The sequence below is a fragment of the Prunus persica genome, chromosome G1 (assembly GCF_000346465.2).
Source record: "Prunus persica cultivar Lovell chromosome G1, Prunus_persica_NCBIv2, whole genome shotgun sequence".
In the NCBI taxonomy this organism is placed as follows: Eukaryota; Viridiplantae; Streptophyta; class Magnoliopsida; order Rosales; family Rosaceae; genus Prunus; species Prunus persica.
Genome location: NC_034009.1, coordinates 34,491,252 through 34,512,934, shown reverse-complemented (window position 1 = coordinate 34,512,934; position 21,683 = coordinate 34,491,252). Strand labels below are relative to the sequence as shown.

The window sequence follows — 21,683 nt, the reverse complement described above, 5'->3', positions numbered from 1 at the left end:
CTTCCCCCCAAGGCTTTTAGGGGTTGTTTCTAAGCCTTTTGGGTTGATCTTGGTAGATTTCCACCTTTACCCTCTTGTTATATGTGCTATTGAATTTTAAGGGTTTTGTGGTAGCTTTTCTAAGATCTTTTTCATGGAGGTGGAGTTGATGGATCTGGTGGGATCTACTCATTTGGTGTTGTGGGATCATGAGGGGTTGCTGGAGACACAGTGACTTCCTTCGAAAGTCAAGGTGGAATTTGAGTGGTAATTGCTCTTTCACTTTTTGGTGTTTCCAATCCCAAGGATCCTTTAGAGTTGGTTTTCCACACGATCTATGTTCAACACTGACTCCTGAGTTCTTATGGATCCTGTCATCTTCAATTCTGAGTGAGCTGGAGTTTAATTACATATGGAATTTGCTCAATGTTCTTGCACTTGTTGTTTTTATTGTTTTATTTCTACTTTCTTGTCTGCAATAACCCTCTTCTGGGGGCAGTGTTCTTCTTGTAATCTTGTATCTGCCTTCATATCTATGAATCTACTATGTTCACACAAAAAAAGGAACTTATTTTCTCACTCTTTTTTGTGTCCACTTACACTCCTTTTTTTTTTTTGGGTTATCGTAAAAAGTATTAAAAAAATAAAAAAGAATGTAAGTAGACAAAAAGAAAATGAAAAAATCACCATAAAGAAATAATGAGATAAGGAAAATCATAACCCGTAAAAAGTTTTATCAATGGTGCCAATCTCATTGTCATTTATGTCTCACAAAATATTGACTATGTCCCCATGAGTGTTATCTTTTCGCTAGCTTATTTGTTGTAATTTATAGGCTTGTAATATAATATATATATATATACAGTCCCCTTCTATTGAGGGATCTCTCCAATAATTTTATTTGAGGGACACCCTTTAGGGTCCCCTACGAATTTTTTTTCAACAATTGAAACCATCTAATTTTTAAATCTATATTTATAGATCATCCTTACAAAAAATTAGACAAATAGAAAACTGTTCGATATCCAATTATGTCCTACAAAATCAATGAACACAGTGCTTCGAGAAAGTACTAAAATTTTAATAATTCAATTGAGTGGTCAAATGATATCGGATTCAAGTAATTTTTTTTATAGATAATCTTTGAATGCGTATCTACAAAAGAGACGGTTTGGATTAATGAATATAATACGGAGTGGGCCCTACAAGAGTATCCCTCAAATAAGCTAATTTGAGGGATCCCTCAATGGAAGCTATATATATATATATATGTATGTATATTATTTTTAAATGTGCCTTTGCTATACATGGCAGCCTATTTCTCAAGACGGTCCGGTTCCTCAATCGCTTGCCAAATTGCTTAATAACTCAAATTTTACATTTGTTGGCCCAATCTCATTGTATGTTCCTCCACAAGCCCATAGGTTGCACTTCAATTGCGATGCGTGTTCAAGAATTCTATAGCAAGGGCCTTATATGTGACCCTTAAATGAGGTCATATCTCTTAACTGTTGGATCAAATTAGTTAGCCTAATCTATTGGTTAAGAGATAGGACCTCATCTAAAGGTCATATATAATTCTCTCACTATAGAATGACTCGATGCGTGTTTCCTTTTTTCTTTCTTTGGGTCAAGGATTGGGTTGAGGGTATTTGAAACAATAGTTTTGTTAGCGAGATCCTAGCTTTATTAGGATATTTATTTCCTAGTTTATTAGGATTATATTTCTTTCCTTTTTGTACAAATATTGTGTAATTAAGTTTTTATCTTGTTTCCTAGTTTGATCCTACTAGGGTTACATCCTTGTACTATAAATACCTTCTATTGGAGAATAAAATAGAACCTGAAAAATATTCGACCCATATTGTTTGACTTTGCATCAGAGCCAACTTTTCTGGTGACCTGTGTATTGTGCACACCCGTGTTCTATCCCCATATTTTTTTCTCTACTTGTGCCGTGTGCACCCTCCTTGGTTTGTGTGTTGTGTTGTCGTGTTCGTGCCTTTATTGTGTTTGTGTCATTCATGTGTTCGTGCATCTGCCGTATTTGTGCATTTGTTGTGTTCCGCTGTGTACTCTGCTATGTTCGTGCATGTCTTCTTGCATCTGCCGTATTTGTGCCTCTGCTGTGTTCCGTTGTATACTCTGCCGTGATCTGTTGAGTTTCTGCTGCAATCATGAGTGATAACTCCAGTGTTGGTGCTGTTGCTGCTGCCTCTGTAAATTTGTGTGTTTCTAATTTTATTCCAGGTACTGGCTCTAATACCTGGATAATTGACACTGGTGCTTCTGATCATATGACTTATGATGCTAAATTTTTTGATGAGTTGTCTAGTAACACCCGTGACCTATACATAACTAGTGCTAATGGCTTGCCCTATCCAATTACTGGTGAGGGCACAATCTCTCTCACTCCTACTCTGTCCTTATCTCTTGCGTTACTAGTTCCCAATATCCATTGTAACTTATTATCTATTGGTCGATTATTTGATACATTTAATGCTTCTGCTACTTTCTATCCTACACATTGCTCTTTTCAGGATCTCAAGACTCACGAGACGATTGGGCATAGTAAACGGATAGGGGGGTTATATTATTTGACATTGCCTTATGCACCAGTTCGTGCCCGTGTCGTTAATACTATTCAAAGTTGCAGTGTCAAAGACAAACAACAAATTTGGTTATGGCATCGTAGCTTGGGACACCCATCATTTGGCTACCTTAAGTGTCTGTTTCCATCTTTATTCCGCTCTTGTGATGAGTCCAGTTTAAGTGTGAGACATGTATTTTGGCCAAGAGTCATCGCACTGTGTTTTCTTTGAGTGACAGTAAAGCGCAAAGCCTTTTGATTTAGTACATTCTGATGTGTGGGGTCCGGCTTGCGTTACTTCGAACAAATTTTGTTGGTTCGTCACATTTATTGATGATTGTACCCGACTCACTTGGGTTTTCTTGCTGAAAAATAAATATGATGTTGCTTTCATCCTTCCAGAGTTCTGTACTATGGTGTATACTCAGTTTCATGCTCGGGTCAAAGTATTCCGAACTGATAATGGAGGCGAATATGTGAATAACACTTTGGCATCTTTCTTCCTTGCTCAAGGTATTATTCACCAAACGACAACCTCATTTACTCCTCAGCAGAATGGTGTGTCTAAATGCAAGAATCGTCAATTACTTGAAGTTGCTCGCTCCCTTATATTGGACATATCTGTTCTCCATCATCTTTGGGGGCATGCTGTTTTATCTGCTGCATATTTGATTAATCGTACTCCTAGCCGGGTTCTTGATTTCAAGACTCCACATGATGTATTTGGTGACCATGTTTCCCCTGTTTCAGTCTCCAAGTTGCCCCATAAAGTTTTTGGGTGTGTTGCCTATGTTCACGTCTACTCTCATCAATGGAGTAAACTTGATTCTTGTGCTCTGCCATGTGTTTTTATTAGTTACTCTTCTACTCAGAAAGGTTATAAGTGCTATCATCCACCTACCCAGAAGGTGCATGTTACTTTGGACGTGACTTTCTATGAAGAAGTGCCCTATTATGTCTCTCATTCCTCTCCAATTCAAGGGGAGAAGGGGAGCGAATTGGAAAGTCTTGGATTGGAGAATGATGTGTTTGAAGATACTGCTTTCATGAAGGAAATGACTTGTCGCACTGAAGCAAGTAATCGGTCGCCCATATATGAAGATGAAACTTGTGGTCCCTGTGAAGAAATGATTGATCGCCTTCTGAAACTCGACCAGTCGCCCATATCTGGAAAAGAAGCATGTGTTCACGGTGTCGAAACGACTGGTCACACTGAAACAAGTGACCAATCGCCTGTATATAAAAATAATGACAGTGATTCTTGTGTGGATGAGTTTGATGCAATACCCCCCTCTGCCCTGCCCGTGCCCCAATCTACTCGTGATAGTGAATCAAGTGAGGTAATTTCTAATGATCTATCTGTGTCAACTTATCAGTTACCCCCATGAACCACTCGTGGGAAATCTAAAGTACAATATTCTCTTGATATAGATGGCAAGTCTAAATATCCCATTAGTCATTGTGTGTCAACTCATCATTTGTCTAAGTCATATGCATCATATTTGTGTCAATTATCTAGTGTATGTGTACCAACTGAGCTGCATGATACTTTATCTAACCCCAAATGGATAGATGCCATGAATGTTGAAATGGATACCTTGAACAAGAATAAAACATGGGATTTAGTTCCTTTGCCACGAGGAAAGAAAGTTGTTGGATGCATATGAGTTTTTACTTTGAAGCATAAAGCTGATGGTTCCATTGACCGTTACAAGGCTAGATTGGTAGCAAAGGGTTATACTCAGACCTATGGAGTTGATTATTTGGAGACCTTTGCTCCAGTAACAAAGCTCAATATTGTGCGTGTACTATTGTCCCTGACTGCTAACCACGACTGGCCCTTATTACAATTCGATGTCAAAAATGTGTTTCTACATGGTGACCTCAAGGAGGAGATTTACATGGATCTCCCTCCTGGTATTCCTGTAACCTCAAAGGAGCGTGTTGTGTGTAAGCTGCGAAAGTCTTTATATGGATTGAAGCAGTCTCCAAGAGCGTGGTTTGAGAGATTTGCAGAAGAAATTTAGGTATGTGCAGAGTAACTCAAACCATACTTTGTTTCTAAAGCGTCATAAAGGTAAATTGACAGCTTTAATTATTTGTGTTGATGATATGATTGTGACTGGAGATGATCAGGCATAAATGCAAAATCTTCAGAAGTATCTGGCTTCCGAGTTTGAGATGAAGTCATTGGGTGATTTGAAGTACTTTCTTGGGATTGAAGTTGCCAGATCTAAACATGGTATCTTTCTGTCTTAAAGAAAGTATATTTTGGATTTACTTGCATAGACTGGAATGTTAGATTGTAAACCAATTGATACCCCTAGTGAACAGAACCATAAGTTTGGGTTGTATCCTGATCAAGTCCTTACAGATAAAGAGCATTATCAACGACTTGTGGGGAAATTGATTTATTTATCTCATACACGTCCTGATATTGCATATGCAGTAAGTGTAGTGAGTCAGTTTATACATTCTCCTAGTGAATATCATATGGGTGCTGTGATGCACCTGAAAGTAACTCCTAGAAAGAGGTTAATGTTTTGCAAGTATGGTCATACATATGTGGAAGGGTATACGGATGCTGATTGGGCTGGTTCAGTCACTAATAGACGTTCTACGTCTGAGTATTTCACATTTGTTAGTAGTAATCTAGTTACTTGGATGAGTAAAAAGCAAAAAATGGTGTCTAGGTCTAGTGCCGAGGCCGAGTACCGTGGGATGGTTCAAGGTGTGTGTGAGTTACTATGGTTGAGAAGATTGTTGAGAGATCTTGGGTTTGGACCCCAGAAACCCATGGATTTGTATTGTGATAATCCTGTGCAACATGATCGTACAAAGCACGTGGAGGTTAATCGACATTTTGTTAAAGAAAAGTTGGATGCTGAAATTATTTCTTTTTCGTTTATATCATCCGAGTATCAATTAGGAAATGTTCTTACGAAAGCTGTCTCTACTACGATCTTTCTTAACTCGCTTGATAAGTTAGGCATGCATGACATCTTTGCTCCAACTTGAGGGAGAGTGTTAGCGAGATCCTAGCTTTATTAGGATATTTATTTCCTAGTTTATTAGGATTATATTTCTTTCCTTTTTGTACAAATATTGTGTAATTAGGTTTTTATCTTGTTTCCTAGTTTGACCTTACTAGGGTTACATTCTCGTACTATAAATACCTTCTTTTGGAGAATGAAATAGAACCTGAAAAATATTATACCCATATTGTTTGATTAGTTTTAAGTATGTTTTTTTTTTCTTTCGGACAAGCGATAGTTTTTATTGCTAAACAAATAAAAGTACAAAAACAAAACTCCCCTAAAAATTAACAAAGACAAGAAATGCCTGAATTGTACTACAGGTCCAAAGCGGTACAGCTATATTTGTGTCACGTGAAAAATTGAAAATTGACTACACTGCCGATGCTGCACCATTTTAGCATGGAAATTTTTTTACAACAAAAGAAGCGATGTGTGTCACCGTTGCTCACTCAAGTTCTTACCAATCAATTTAAGTTTCAGCATCAAAATCTTGATTTAGCACAATGATGCATTGCACAGCATTGGCAATGGTTGCCTGCAAAAGCAACAAAGACAAGAAGAGCCTGTGTGGCTGCTGTGGCACTCTTCAATTTTTATGTTTAGTCTTTGATTTAATCCTGTGCAGCTACTCCTCCTCCCCACTTCTGGACACGGCTCTCTGCCTCATCAGCCTGCACATTTCATAAAACATAAATAAAAATTTATCTGTTTTAAGCAAAAGAACGTGATTTGAGGCTAAGAGTGGATATGGATGGAGAGGGAAAGAGAGAGTTGAGTAAGAAATACTGACTTCTTTGTTCCAGTTAGTTAAGGAAACGACCACGATCAAGATTAGGGTTTGCAAGGCAATGCCACCAATCATCCCTGACCAAATACCCTACAGAACACACAAGTTCAAAAAATTGAATTTGGAGGGAAATTAAACACAATTAATTAGCCCATATAAGATATCGTTTCCAAGTGAAAAAGAAAAAGAGGAAGGAACTTTGTATCACCTCCACTCCAAAACCAAATGTGAATCCAAGAAGTATTCCAGCTGGCAATCCGACGATATAGTAACACCCAATGTTGATGTATGCGACAAGAGCTTGCCATCCTGCTCCAACAGCGACACCTGCAGAAACAATTTAAAGACAATAAACAGTTAAGAACAAGAAAATTTACTTTTACATATATTGTGTGTTTGTGTTTAGTATTTACCAGATAAGACTGGTTGAAGGCTGTTGAGAAGGACTGTGATTCCAAGCAAGAGTGCAAGTTGAGTAGTTTCCTTAGCAACGGCTTCACTGCTGGTGAAAAGGTACGGGAAATAATCTCTTGTGGTCAAAACTACAGCCAAGCAAACCACTCCTATAGCCACTGAAGTGACGGAAACCACTACCACAGCAAATTTCGCTATCTTGGCATTTCCAGCTCCAAGTTCATTTGATACTCTCACACTGTTGCAACATACATCACAAGGTAAATTAGTTTTTCATGAAACACGGAATGTTATTTTTATAAAAAATTTAAAAACAGAACAAATTGGGATGGAAGAAATAAACAAGGAAAGAAAAAAAAAATTGAAGGGAGCATAATTATACCTTATTGCAGCATTAAACCCAATCGCAATCATTGCATCCCATCCATTTATGTTCATGCTGCATAAATTATTGTGAGGGTAAGGTCAAAACACTAAAAGTTCATGGTTCTGTGAAAAAACCCATGAAATCACTATTTTCTATCAAACTTTCTAGAACTAAAGCACATTACCAAATAGAGATGGCATCAACTGGGATCAAAGGGTTCTTCAAACGGCCTGTTATAACCACTAGCACCATCAAGTACCAGAATTCCAAGCTGCATTTTGCACAGCAAGCAACCTTTAATCAGCATATGGTACCAAAATATTATACTTCACATAGACCACAGGACTTAAAGGAGAAGAAAAATACCATAACATGACAGCAGAAGCTAAAGAGAGCTTAACAAAGCCAAATAAGTCTGCAAATGCAAGCCAAGAGAATCCACTCCAAGCACCATCTGACTTGGTGATGAAGATGTACAACAATTGGGCAATAACAATTAGCCACCATGATATGTTGAGTGTGACTGCTGCCCCAGTTAAGCCCCACCCAAGCTTCAATATCAACAACCAGCTGAATACTGCATGTAATACTAGCACTACAGCTGATATCCAGGCCATGACAAAGACCTTCCTCTGTGCTTGCAAAAACTTTTGTATGGGAAAATTGAGTGCGTAGGCAAACAATTGTGGAAGCATCCACAGAGCAAACTTTCCTGCACCATAAAGACCCCAATACTTGTCAAACTTTACAGAAGTACCAACTCACAAATGGGAAGTTACGAAAACAGAGAAGAAAAAAACTACAGGGCAATCTTCCGACAAGGAGAAAATTTTAAAAGGCAGAGAAAAAGTGACTTCCATTTTTGGGCAAACAAGTTGGCTTTGGGGCTGGGAAGACTTATAGGCGTCGATGGCCTTGAGACAAGCCCATTTTCAGCAAATTAATGAACAATTCTAGAAACAAAGAAAGTAATAATCTTTTGATTAAAGAAAGAAGGAAAGAAGGAAAGAAAGATTTGGCCAAACTTGTGAATGATATGATTAATTAATTAATACCACAAATCTAAGTCTTTAAATAAAAAAAGATTTCTTTGTTTTTCAGTGGGATTGTTTTAATAAGGAATTGCCATGTGTTGGCCAGCTTCTATTAATTATTAATTAGCCTTCTTTAATGGATACGTACAAAAACCAAACTTATTTTTCTTGCACGTGACGTCAATGTGATAACAATTTAATAAATTTAAGTTTTATCCATAAAAAAAAAAATTTCCCTTTTGAAAAAAGCCAAAATTTTTTTTTATAAAGACATACAAATCTTTCAATTTTCAAACTAAAGACATGAAAATATAAAAAATTTCTTAAAAAATTTAAAAATAAATAAGAGTAATTTTGCCCATCTTAACTTCCTTTAAAAAATTTCTCTCTCCTTTAATTTTTCCAAAGTTTACCTTAAGAATTAGTAACAGGAAAGAAAAGGGGAATTTAAAAAAAACGAACCGGCGGCCTCTGAGATCTGATCGGTCTCTCCGACCAGCTCAAGAATGGGAGGCGACCAAACATAGACCGGCACCAAAACACAAGCTGTTACCAGCAAAATGATCCACGATCTCTGCATGTATATCCCCAACATCCTGATCTGCCCCGCACCGTATGCTTGCCCACACAGCGTCTCCAGTGCACTCCCCATTCCCAGCTGCCAAGTTATTAATTAACCAATCAATTAGCTCCCAATATTTACAGATATTATTAATGCTAAAACAATTTCCTATATGAAAATTAATTACCATGACACCGAAAGCCAGGCCGGCGATGACGGAGTTCTCGACGGAGACGGCGGCTAGCTCGACATCCCCGACGAACCCGGAAAAGACCTGAGTGAGAGCACCCAAGGAGTACTGGCATATGGCGGTGAAGATAGCCGGGCCCGCAATCTTCCATAGCTTCTTAGACTCGATCCCGAACTCCTTAACAATGCCGACTTTCTCTTCTTGTTCATGGCCGCTGTGGTTCGAAGCGAGGAGCGGGGTATTATTGTCCATGACTCTGTCTTGTGTGCTGCAGAGCAGAGTCTGAAGAAAGCCAAAGATGGTTTATTGGTTTGTTTTCTTGTGTGTGTGTTATATCAAACCCAACCCACTTAGAATTTAGAATAGAACGTGAGATTATAGGGGGTTCTTGGTTGTTGTGGGTGGACTGGCTAGCTACGGACACAGTGACTCAGCGAGTGAGCCGTGTCCGTTTTGTCTTGCCATTTTGCAGGTTGGTAAGGTATGCGTGATAATAGTTTGACTGGTCGTTATAACTTATATACGACGTCCAGACGAGCTAGGACACACTCCACACAGGCCCTAGAGCCGTCAGATTTTACACACGTCTCACCAATTCTGTGGTTGTGGGTCTCGAAATCCAATCAGACTCACAGCTCTGAATGTAACGTGGGCCCCGCCCAATGGATTAGAGATAGAGTTCAGAGTTCCCCCCATCCCTCGCACATGTCCGTTTTATTATAAGCTTAGAACCATTCAATAAATAAACAAATAAATCCTACTGTTCACATGCTTTTTGCGTGACACGAATTACTTTCAGGCCTTATTCACATGAGTTATACGTTATACATGCTTTCTGTGCCTGTACCACCTTCAGATTTCTTCAGTGCAAGCAAGACCGGACTTCCTAAACTGTAAATACCCAAAAAAATAATAATAAAATATTTATACTTTTCATGCAATGAATATCCCTCAAGAAATTCGGTGGCTAACTAAATTATTGGCTCAAGTTTGACTATAAGTGTAGAAGAGTAGGTTGAGCCTCTCTTCAGCGAACACCATGTACCGAAACTCTCTATATATATGGAATCAACAAATCTTTTGATGTGATATGAAAGAACGTGTAATAATAGAAGGGAGACTTTGGAAAAGCCCAAAGGAGAGAGAAAATTTTTAAAAGAAGCAAAAATGGACAAAATTGCCCTTATTTATTTTTTGATTTCCTAAGAAATCCTTTACATTTGCATGTCTTTAGTTTGAAAGTTGAGAGGTTATTCTGTCTTTTTTCAAAAAGCTTTGGCTTTTTCTAAAAGTGAAGTTTTTTTATGAGTAAAACCTAAATTTACTATAATAGAAAATGGTACACGAATACAACCGGCGGCGTAGAAGGAAGCTGGTTGGCTGGTAGATGTAAATTAGCTGCTTCACAGTTACAAAATATCATCTCCTGGGAGCACTTCCAGCGGCCCCGGGCAGGGGGGCACCTAGGCCCAAAAAAGGCTTCTTAGAGCATTTCCAGCAGGGCTGGAAACACTCGGGCTGGGGGGGTTTGGGCAAAAAATCGATTCCAGCAGCAAAAGTCCAGCCCGGGCGAGCGTGGGCCCCAGCAAAACGGGCAGGCCCGAAGGCGAAATCGGCCCGAAGTCCAGGACAAAATAGCTGACGCCAGCATGGCGTCAGCCCTGAAATTATGAATTTTTTTTTAACGTTGGCGCGTGCAATGCACGCGCCAACGTTAAAAAAAATTTCATATCAGCGCTACAGTGCCGCCAACGGCTCTTTGACACGTGGCGGCCTCTGGTCGCTCCGATTGGAATTTTTTCTTCAATCCAACGGCAGCCAATTTTTCTGCCAAAAAAAATTGAAAAAAAATCGAATTTTTTTTAAAAAAATACACAAAAATTACAGAATTTTTTGTGTATAAATACCAACCAATACTCTTCACTTTTAACACCAAATCCTCATATATTTTCTTCTCCTTCTACTATTGTTAACTTTCTCCTCAAAATTTATTCACTTTCTATTCAATATTTTTTCACTTTCAAGTTGTAATTTTTTTCTAGCATATTATGGGTTCTTCTAATGAAAATGGAGGGGCATGGAGCATGATGGAAGATGTTAGCTTGTGTGAGGCTTGGGTCCAAATTAGTCATTGTCCAGTAACGGGCAATGAGATTAAATTTTCTCATATGTGGAAAAAAATTCATCAAGCATTTTGTGAAAGGGCAATTGGTTCTACACGTACGGAAATGGCATTATCCAGTAGGTGGAAAGTTCTTAATAAAGAGTTGGGGAAATGGAGAAATGCTTTAGCAAAAGCAATTGACAACCAACGAAGCGGAGAAAATCTTAGCAATGAGGTAAATTATTTGTCATTTTTCTTCTATTAATTTCTATGTCATATTAATTTTTATTTAAATGTTTCTTGCAATTTATATATTTTGTTAATATGTCTCTATTTTTTTTTAATACATGTTGCATTTTTTTATTAATTCTTTAATTTTCATTAGTTTTTTTTTTACATGTTGCATTGCCAATATTTTAAAAATTCTCTTGCATTTCCATTTCATTTTTTTTATAGATTATACAAGCACAAATGTGGTTTGGTGCTACTGGCCAAGGGAAAAAAAGTTTCATCCATACCCATTGTTGGGAGGTGGTGAAGACTTGTAAGAGATTCCAAATTATTCCAACCGGTCCGACGGTAGTCTTGAACGAGACTCCACTTCGTGAGACTCCGGCATCGGATTCACCTATGGATTCCCCGATGAATCTAGACTCACCAATTGAAAATGAGCCAAGGCCTATTGGGAGGAAGGCGGCGAAGGCGAAGAGAGGGAGTAATTCTAGCAAGAATGCATCTCAATTTTTGGAGGAACTTTCAAAGCACCAAGCCATGAGAATTGAAATGGACTTGAAACAACAAGAGCATGATATGGCTATTCAAGTAGAATATGCAAAAGAAAGGGAGTATGTGCGCAAAGAAAGGGAGTATGTACGCGAACAAAACATTGAAAAAAAAGATCGGGAAACCATGGCCATGGATACAAGCCATATGTCCCCTGAAACAAAACAATATTGGAAGCTAGAACGAAGGGATATTATGAGACGAAGATTTTTTCGTGACGATGGACCTAGCAACACGGATTGGTTAAATGATGGAAACCATTAAACTAGTTTGTTTGCCTTTCATGTCTTAGTTTACTTGGCTTTGATTTCATTGTATTTTTTGTTTTCTTTAATTCATGTACCTTTGATTTCATTGTATTTTTTGTTTTCTTTAATTCATGTACCTTTCATTTCATTGTATTTTTTGTTTTGTTTAATTCATGTATTTTATTTTATTATTAGTTGTATTGCTTTTCTTTTAGTCAATAAAGAAAATATTCAACAAAAATCCTTTTTATTCAAAACATTCCATACATAAAAAACAAACCACAACCAAAGCATAAAAAATAAACAACCCACAACCAAAGCATAAAACATAAACAACCCACAACCAAAGCATAAAAAATAAACAACCCACAACCAAAGCATAAAACATAAACATAATAAAATAAAAACAACTTCTTCACTTCACTTTATTCACCTTCATTTCCTTCATTGCCTTTCACCGCCCATAAATGCTCCATCAAGTCAACTTGACGGTGTTCATGAATATACGACGATTGCATCTCCGTGTAGCGATCAATCATACGAGGCATGAAACTACCGTCTCTAACCAACGGTTCATGCTGCACTGCTTCTCCATTTGGCCCCACTGGTTTTTCATAAATTCGTGTTAGGGCCGTGTCCATGGGATTTGGTTCATACACGTCATCAGCATCGTAATCATATTCATCTTCCACAATCATGTTATGGAGGATGATACAAGTCATCATTATACTCCTAAGCACCTCCTCGTCAAATAGACGTGCCGCGCCCCTGATAATAGCCCACCGAGCTTGAAGGATACCAAAGCACCTCTCAACATCTTTTCTGTACCCCTCTTGATAGCAAGCAAAAAATTTTTCCTTATGGGATCGGGGATGTGGAATTGTTTTCACAAATGTTGTCCACCTCGGGTATATGCCATCAGCTAGATAATACCCGGTCTGGTAGATGGTATTGTTAATTTCATATGTGATATTTGGGGCTTCACCTCTCAAAACATCATTGAACACCGGGGATTGACCTAGGACATTCAAATCGTTTTGAGATCCGGCAACTCCGAAGAAGGCGTGCCAAACCCATGTATCAAAACCAGCAACTGCTTCCAGGATGATACTTTTCTGCCCTTTTCTATTTCCGTAGTCCCCTTGCCAAGCAGTTGGACAATTTTTCCACTGCCAGTGCATGCAGTCAATACTACCAATCATGCCAGGGAATCCTCGAGACTCAGCTTTTTGGAGAAGCCTTTGCAGGTCCCTAGGCGTAGGTTTGCGGAGGTAGTCTCTGGTGTACAGAGTTTCCACTGCATCACAAAATCGCACCAAGCTCTCCAAAATAGTGGACTTCCCCATCCGAGCAATCTCGTCTACCTGATCAGCAGATGACCCATACGCCAACATTCGTATCACAGCTGTGAATTTCTGCTCTGGAAGAAGTCCCAAATTTCCAGCACAATTTCTCTTTTGAACAAAATATTCATCATAATTGCAAATATCATGCATGATTTTATTGAACAAATGGGGTTGCATTCTATATCTCCCTCGAAAATGAACATCAGAGTACAGAGATTGTGGGATAAAATAATCTTCCATAAGATTCTTACCCCGGGAATGTCTATGTCTGTCCACATTTGGGCGACGGCCTTCTCGTGAACCACGGCGAGCCTGCTTTTCTTCCTCCAGCAAAGCAACTGCTATGCCAAGTTGCTCATCTAGTTCTCTCTGCGCCCTTTTGCTTGCAGCTCGTCTACGCATTCTTTCTCTAGTTTCTCGCTCTTGCCTCTCCAAAACCTCTTCCATGTCTGCCATTGAGAATGGAGAATGAAATCTAAAATTTGAGAAATGGAAATGTAGAGAAGAACTGGTGTGGGAGGTATGAGCTGAACCTCTGATTTTATAGAAAAATGTACACAGATAGATATGACACGCGGCGCAATCTTAGAGGGTGAAAATCTTATCTGAAATTTGAAATTCAAATGAAATTTCAAATTTCAAATTTATCTGAAATTTGAATTCCGAAATGTATCTGAAATTTGACATTTTGAATTTATCTGAAATTTGAATTTTGAAATGTATCTGAAATTTGAAATTTATCTGAAATTTATCTGAAATTTGAAACCGAAAATCTTATCCGATATGAATAGTATTGACACGTAGGAACCCAAAAATCTTATCCGAAAATATTATCCAAATTAATTGTTTAAGTAAACAAAATTGTGAAAAAAAACAAAAAAATGAATAGTAATTGCCATGGCAAGCCCCAACTGCTGGAAACACATTTTACTGGAGGGGGCTAGGGCAGCCACTATTCACATGAATAGTGCCTGCCCTAGGGCTAATCTTGCCATGGCAAGAGTCAACTGGTGGAAGTGCTCTTACGGACAAATGCTGCCAGAGCTATGGGTGGGCTCCACAAGTCTGAATTGGCCCTTAGGCAAAATCAGTTTTTGCTTTGACTTGGGTTTGTTGACATTATGTTGACGTTAGTGATGACGTCAACAACAAAAAAACAAATCTAAAAAAGATTTTAAAAAATACTAACAATTTCAGAATTTTTTTTTAAAATAAATATTTAGTCATATTTTTTACTTCTCACAACAAAACTCTATACAAATTCATCTCCTCATATCTCATGTGAATAGTAGTTGTCATAACAATAGGTTAAAACACCACAAGCCTTTTGCAAGGGCTGCCACTATTCACGTGAATAGTAATAGCTCTTACCTCTCCGTACCTTTTGCCATGACAAATGGGTGGAAGTGCTCTAATCGCATCCTTTATGCAATATTCATGCCAAGTTAATCCAGTCACAGAGCTTACAGATACCAGATTCCACAAATGCAAGGGCATTGCCAACATGAGACATTGTTCAGAAAAATAAACATACATCATTAACACTTTATACAAAACCAACATTCCTTTCAGCAGGAAAGTCCTCATAGCTGCCAAAACTCATTAATGAGTCATGTCATGGATCCAAGTAGATTATCTCTGCATGTACTGAGGCGCGCCTATACTGAAGCAACTTCTTTACAATCTCCCAACCACAGGTGACAGAAGCGGGCTTAACAGTCATCTTCTCAAGCGCAGGTGAACCTAAAAGTAGAAGTCTGATGAATTCTAGTTCGGGTTTGGTACCAGCGATGCCGTTTATTTTCACACGGCGGAGTCGCGCAATTGGACCATTCCAGTTGTCATCTAGCTGAAAGTTAACCGTTCCTGCACAAGTTGTATCCTCCGGGCGGACCTGCATAAGGACAACGTCTATGGTATTATATTCTGGAATTTATGATAAAACAGCTCCCTGAACCAATTTTCTAGAGTAGAGTTGGACCAGTTGGTTTGAAATTTTTAACTCAACAGAAAAATACTGCATGCATCAGTAGAATAAAACTCACCAAAATTTCTAATTCTTGTAGAGCAGGGGAGCTTCTTAAAAGGCATACAGCAGTTAAGATCTCATCTGAATCAGTGAAGCTTATGCGAATAGAAAGATAATTCAGAACTAGACATGGTTTAGGCAGCTTTGCTGGCAAGGTACCAATAGCCAAATACTGGAGATGAAAGGATATAGAAAAAAGCGAACTCAATCAATATACTCAAATTCTCATGGCCATGTGAATGCTCACTAAATGAAAGTAAAACTACACAACCCTCAATTACCTTTAAAAAGTAACTCTGAATTTCCAGTCTTTGAATACGAGGCAGGTGAGCAAAAAACTTGAGCAAATGGCTAGAACTGCCAGGAGGCCCTCGTCTTTGGTAGTTGCAAACATGCTCGTACAAACCAATGGAGACTACAGCAAGATTTAAGGTATTCTTAAAATTAACATCTTCAAAAACACCTCCAACGTCAAAGAATTGGAGATTTGGTGCATCAATGTTGAGAAGGGTGAAACCGTCAAAGTTCATCACAGTCAATTTCTCAAGCAGAGGACAGCGAACAACCATATTATCAAAGACGTCTTGGGCCAAGGTAACATGCTGAAGATCAAGGCTCTTCAATCTGCTGAAGCCTTTGAATGTTGGCGGAGGTCTTAACAAACAATTGAATAACTCCAAATGAGTCATATCTTGGCAAGAAAATACAGATGAGTGCATCTTGTAGCGATTCCCTTTCCAAATTTCAAGTATGAACTCTTTGATAGAGCTTCTTGATAGATGAAGAATCCATCGATCAATATCACTAGTGGCTAGAAAATCTCGATTTGAAAGCTTGAACTTGTGTATGGGGCCAATGTGAAGTAAGAGTACATGATCAACAATGTTGACAAAGGTTGTTCGGTTTTGAGCCGAGAGACAGTGATTATCGAACACAAGATGCGCAACCATAGCCCATTTGTACCTCCACTTGCTTGACAAAACACTTGTCCTCACTGCCTCCCTAATCGGCAAACACGACAGAATTTGTTCTGCTACATGACACGGTAAGTTGCTAATCCTATCCAACTCCATCTGCGGTTTGCAAGGGGACTTCAGTGGTTGTCTTTGCATCTAAGATATTCAAGGAAGTGAAAAAAATAATCATTAGTTTAATACAAAGACCGGTAGTTTCTAGATCATTTAGACTGCAACTGGACAGAGATTAGTAAGCAGACAAAGTTCATATTCTTACTCTCACAACCAATAGCCAGATTTGTTATGGTCATATATACAAAAGAAGCATGTTTCATCCTGTTCTGACCACTGAAATGCCAACCAGAAAGGAAGATTAACAGGGGAGAAATTTATACTTTCCATAACCAACAACAAATAAATTTACCAGCTTTAAGTTAGGGCACAGGGTAGATTAACAAAGAAAGAGAATTAAGGACTCACAAGCAAAGCACCCATAATATATAACCAATCGAATGAAATTATTAAAATTACACAAAATAAAAACAAACGGCGGCTTACCATATCGCCTTCGATTTGTCCCAAAAATATGGAGCCAGGCAAGTTTCGATTCCCAAGACTAGTACCAGTTAGCCGATCATGTTGTCTGGCAGCAGATCCACCAAACTAAAATTAAGAATTTCAGACATTTTAAGAATCAAATTCGATAAGCAAGAAGTTGAACCCAAAAAAAAGGAGGAAAAAAAAACATATTATCACATACAAATTATTTAGGAAGTGAGAGTGCGGGATCAGACGAGGGGCTTTGTGGAATAAAAGAAATCTTGCAAATCGAAAATTCGAAATGGGTCTTCAGTAGATTTGAAGGAAAAAGCTCGGCCTACACGAACCCTGTGAAATCAAAAGCTTAGGCACTTTGTTAAAAACAAAAAAGCAAAAATAGATGAGCTTTATTTCCATTGCCGGGATTTGAACCCGGGTCGCCTGGGTGAAAGCCAGGTATCCTAAACCGGACTAGACGACAATGGATTTTTGTACTTTCACATCTTTAAAATTATATAACCAGTGTTTTACCCGCGAGAAATCCACGACTTCCAACATTTGGCTTTGTCCACAAATTAAATATTTTTCCGAAGTTTTATAATTCTCAGAGACTCACAGTTTGTTGATTCTCAAAAAGTTTCAGCGGGCTCAACTTAGTGATGAGGTATGATTGATGATAGGTGAAGGTGAGGATTTTCAGTATGTGTGCTAATATTTGAGCAAGTGATAAACATATATATATGATTCACCGTTAATGAATTAGCTACGTCAACGGATAATTATATTCTCATTATTATAATAATGTTTATTTACATTTGTACATGGGTTGGCCCCAGATATAAAGGGAAGAAAGTAGAAGTTCATGACTAAAGATGAAGCCTAGCCAGCCTAGAGATCCCTTTCTAAGTGGAGAGTGGTCTCCTTATATAGGTGAGGGAGAGTCCTCCCTTCTTGTAATATTTCAATGTATGAGTTTTTACCTTACTTAGAGTTGCTTCGAGTTTCTTGGTCATATATGGTATAAACACAGTTAAAATGATTCATTTTTCAAAACTGGTGTATTAGAAAACATTTTTTTATATATTTTTGAATAACCACCACGTACATTCATATTTCAAATTTGAGTTTGAAAAACAATAGCAATTAACTTTCTAATCGCAACATTTTATTTATTTATTTGTTTTTAGTTTAATATGCTTACTATATATGTTGAACAAAGAGACCACCATACGCATATATAGTACTAAATATATCGTGATGAACCAAAATTCTAAATGAACTTGGATACATATTATTTCTGGTAAACATTGGTCGGAGGGATTGGTATCATATTTGTCAAAACTTGGTTCACTTACTTTCATTATTATGCAGATGTGTCAATTTGTGTTCAAATTGACAAGGAAATATGGCCGCAATAACTTGCAAGCTTCTACTTGTCCTCTGCGTTTGCCCTTGCTCATTTTTGAACAAGCTAAAACCCAGGCCGGCAAGGTACTTCCGAAATCAGATGGTCTCGTCTCGTCTCGTGGGCTTGAGCTCTACGTCGAGAGCCACTACGTACAGATTCTATCAAGCTGATCCCATTGAAATTTCCATGCATGACTTCACGTTATCTTTATTATGACGCATGAGAACTTACGAGGGGATCGATCGATCATGAAAGGTCCTTTTCAAGTGTTATTTTAACTTGTCTGCATTTTCCACATCCTAACCTAACTTGTGGACAAATAAGAAATAATGTGTTAAAAGGCAATATGCGAATAATTTACAAGTTTGACTTTCCTTTCTCATACGCACCGCCAATTGGAAAATAATTGTGGCTAGGTTTTTTTCTCTGCTTGTAGCTTGTGTGTATATATATATATATATATATATATATGGTGCATTTTGCTATTTATTATAAATTCAAGTCAATGTGTGCCCTTCACACTCTAGCATTCAAGGTTCTGTACATTTTGAATTTTGCGATTGAATTTTACAGAAAAGGAAAGAAAGCAATACGGTACAACGTACCTGTAGGCTTTGGTGAAGAAGCAAGACCATGGGAAATTTCATCTCCATTCACGCTGCCAAAGGGTATTGAGCATTTTCTTACTTAATTATATCAGTTTAAGTTAAGTTAGTAGGGTTGTTCTGTTGGATTTTATCCTCTTTTTTAGAAAAATTGATTCTTCCTTCTAAACTCTTGGAAAACAACTTATAGTTATTATGGGTTTTGAAAAACTCCGTAGAAGAAGATTCATGATAAGGCGAAAACCGATACAGCTGGGTTCCCTGGACAGCCATGGTGCAACCATGTCGCATGAAGGATTAAAGACAGTAAGAGTAGACAACCGTTGTGATTTCTCAAGCTATTCAGATCTCTGTATTTGCGTCGTGACCTGGAACATGAATGGCCAGGTATACCTCAACTTCATGCTTGCTTAATTACAAACATATTAATTTTAGCTTCATGAATCATGGTGATGATTATTAAATATTAAACAGTTTTTCTTATTCTTGTTTGTCTGGAGATAATAGGTCACCTACGAAGATTTGGCAGAGCTGGTTGGGAACAATCGGAAGTTTGATCTTTTGGTCGTAGGTCTGCAGGAGGTGCCCCGCAAAAATATTTCACGACTTTTACAGGCAGCGCTGCTTGACTCTCACATGTGAGACAGACTGAGACATATAAAATCTTTTCTTTTTGTTTCAAGTTTTATTAATTTATTTAAAATGTTTATATGTACTTAACCCTAACTAATAACTTTATATTAAGCTTGACCTTTCATTTCTCCTTGTGCATGAAGCTTGTTGGGAAAATCCATCATGCAATCCATACACCTCTATGTGTTTGGGCTAAAGGACTCAGATTTGTTCACCAAAGGTAAAGGGTATACATGAATTCTCTACTAGCTAGAAAGTCAAGCTTTCGATCACGAATAGGTTTCGATTCGATTGAGAATTTTCTTTTAATTTTTTTCCTGATATACTTACTGATATACAGAAGTGAAGATTGATAAGAGTCCAGTAGGGGGCTTTGGAGGACTAATTAGGAGAAAGAAAGGAGCGGTGGCAATCCGCCTTAACTACAAAGGCATTACAATGGTGTTCATCTCTTGCCATCTCTCTGGTAATTAATAATCCCTTCCCTTCCCAGTATCTAAAAATTGGGCCATACATTTGGGCCTACCAAGTCACCCACTACACTTGAGCCCATGATATTTTGTGGTCATTTTTTTCCTAATTTGCGTGCGTGTTTTTGTGTGTATAATATGTGTAGCTCATGCTCAGAACGTGGAGAAGAGAAATTCTGAATTCAGAAACGTATCTGAATCTCTTTTCTCACAGAAACTGAACCCTTATGCAAGACCTGCTCAAATTACTGTTTGGTTGGGAGATCTCAACTACAGGATACAAGGGATCGGCAACTATCCCGCAAGAGATCTCATACACAATGATCTTCACAGAGTAAGTTGTGTTCATAACAAAATTATTTAATTTCCTTCACTTCATGCTTAAGCTTGTTTCATCATAGGGGCCCGTTTCCTCTCTTTTTTAAGGTTCATTCAACATTTCTTCATCAAGATTTTTGTTTCATATTTACCTCGAACTATCGATATACTTGTCATCCACCAAAATATAGCTTACTTATTTCTGATTAAATACAGCTACTCACTAATAATGACCAGCTCTTACAAGAGGCTGAGAGAGGACAGATCTTCAAAGGTTATAGCGAGGGCACATTAACGTTTAAGCCCACATATAAATATAACATTGGAAGCAGCAATTATGATACAAGTTACAAGGTATACATCAATATTTCATCTCTCACTTTTCTCATTTGCAGTTGTAATTAATTATCAGTTCAATGTTGACGTACCTGCGCACAGGTGAGAATGCCATCGTGGACGGATCGGATTTTATTCAAGACTCAAGACACGGAGGAAATCCATGCAACGTTGCATTCGTACGAAGCCATGGACGACATTCACAGTTCTGATCACAAGCCTGTCAAAGCTCATATATGTTTAAAGCTCAGCAAACCATCATAATAACATTCATCTTTTTGTGTTGCTTCATTTGATTCATGTGTATATACTTATTCGGGCCTCTTTTTCTTCTTTGTTTTAGTCGGAAGAAAGCAATTTTCAAGCCCAAACAAAACCAGGCCCCCAAAAAGAAGAAAGATTTTGTGGTATGTACTTTGACATGGGCCTCTGGTGCATTGCTTTTAATGATAAAATCTGAATTATAATATGAAGTTGTTTGACTTTGACGAGTTCTCTCTGTTTAGCTATATATTCACTCGTCTGTTTCACCTAATTTATTAAGGCCATCCTTGTTGACATTGATCCGTCATCATTTCAATTTGCTTAAAGAAAGCAAGATTTCAAAAATCAAATCACTTGACCATTCCATCCTTACCATTTTTCTTCTCGAAGAAACCAAGTCCGGGAAAAAAATAGTAAAGCACTAAATTTATAAATGCATGGTTGACCATTACTCCCTTCTTTTTTTAAATTTAATTAAAACAACCATTTTCCTTTCTCTCTAAGTTTCTTACCAATTTAATTAAATGGCAGGAGGAGGAAGCATATTGATATTGTCACACCATTTTATCAACAAAATAAAATATAAAAAAATTAATGACACATGCGAAATTGACATTTTTTGTGTGTGCTCACACTTAATTATATTAAATTAAAGAAACAAATTAAAATAATTATATTAATT

At 37.8% G+C, this 21,683-nt stretch overlaps 3 protein-coding genes and 1 non-coding gene across 8 annotated transcripts; 1 reads left to right on the top strand and 3 right to left on the bottom strand.

The window, feature by feature from the left end:
• LOC18789043 (protein DETOXIFICATION 33) lies at nt 5,815-9,434 on the bottom strand. Its single transcript, XM_007222738.2, has 9 exons — nt 8,959-9,434; nt 8,672-8,867; nt 7,542-7,887; nt 7,360-7,446; nt 7,191-7,247; nt 6,808-7,046; nt 6,603-6,721; nt 6,398-6,484; nt 5,815-6,278 (listed from the first exon to the last, which is right to left on the bottom strand). The coding sequence occupies exons 1-9, from the start codon at nt 9,211-9,213 to the stop codon at nt 6,219-6,221; spliced, it is 1,446 nt and encodes a 481-aa protein (XP_007222800.1). The 5' UTR covers nt 9,214-9,434; the 3' UTR covers nt 5,815-6,218.
• LOC18789610 (F-box/FBD/LRR-repeat protein At1g13570) lies at nt 14,696-17,354 on the bottom strand. Of its 4 annotated transcripts, none has more exons than XM_007222491.2 (6): nt 17,188-17,354; nt 16,986-17,090; nt 16,705-16,775; nt 15,753-16,583; nt 15,488-15,643; nt 14,696-15,336 (listed from the first exon to the last, which is right to left on the bottom strand). In XM_007222491.2, the coding sequence occupies exons 4-6, from the start codon at nt 16,581-16,583 to the stop codon at nt 15,058-15,060; spliced, it is 1,266 nt and encodes a 421-aa protein (XP_007222553.1). In that variant the 5' UTR covers nt 16,705-16,775; nt 16,986-17,090; nt 17,188-17,354; the 3' UTR covers nt 14,696-15,057. The 4 variants fall into 4 exon arrangements, with proteins under 4 accessions (XP_007222553.1, XP_020411018.1, XP_020411016.1 ...); XM_020555429.1 differs by having other exon boundaries at nt 16,986-17,070; XM_020555427.1 differs by lacking the exon at nt 16,705-16,775.
• TRNAE-UUC lies at nt 17,379-17,453 on the bottom strand. The gene has a single exon. It is a non-coding gene; the product is annotated as a tRNA-Glu (tRNA).
• On the top strand, nt 18,889-21,311 carry LOC18792142 (type IV inositol polyphosphate 5-phosphatase 11). Of its 2 annotated transcripts, none has more exons than XM_020554817.1 (8): nt 18,889-19,043; nt 19,171-19,367; nt 19,488-19,618; nt 19,757-19,833; nt 19,954-20,079; nt 20,230-20,417; nt 20,618-20,755; nt 20,840-21,311. In XM_020554817.1, the coding sequence occupies exons 2-8, from the start codon at nt 19,176-19,178 to the stop codon at nt 20,999-21,001; spliced, it is 1,014 nt and encodes a 337-aa protein (XP_020410406.1). In that variant the 5' UTR covers nt 18,889-19,043; nt 19,171-19,175; the 3' UTR covers nt 21,002-21,311. The 2 variants fall into 2 exon arrangements, with proteins under 2 accessions (XP_020410406.1, XP_007223161.2); XM_007223099.2 differs by having other exon boundaries at nt 19,199-19,367; nt 20,840-21,303.

Coding starts and splice junctions, on each gene's coding strand:
- LOC18792142 (XM_007223099.2), top strand. CDS start 19,009: ATGGGAAATTTCATCTCCATTCACGCTGCCAAAGG. Junction 19,044..19,198: donor TCCATTCACGCTGCCAAAGG/GTATTGAGCATT, acceptor AAAACTCCGTAG/AAGAAGATTCATGATAAGGC. Junction 20,080..20,229: donor CATCTCTTGCCATCTCTCTG/GTAATTAATAAT, acceptor TAATATGTGTAG/CTCATGCTCAGAACGTGGAG.
- LOC18789610 (XM_020555427.1), bottom strand. Junction 15,644..15,752: donor TTCAGAGTTACTTTTTAAAG/GTAATTGAGGGT, acceptor TTTCATCTCCAG/TATTTGGCTATTGGTACCTT. Junction 15,337..15,487: donor TACAAGAATTAGAAATTTTG/GTGAGTTTTATT, acceptor GTCCTTATGCAG/GTCCGCCCGGAGGATACAAC.
- LOC18789043 (XM_007222738.2), bottom strand. CDS start 9,213: ATGGACAATAATACCCCGCTCCTCGCTTCGAACCACAGCGGCCATGAA. Junction 7,447..7,541: donor GCTTCTGCTGTCATGTTATG/GTATTTTTCTTC, acceptor TGCAAAATGCAG/CTTGGAATTCTGGTACTTGA. Junction 6,722..6,807: donor CCTTCAACCAGTCTTATCTG/GTAAATACTAAA, acceptor TTGTTTCTGCAG/GTGTCGCTGTTGGAGCAGGA.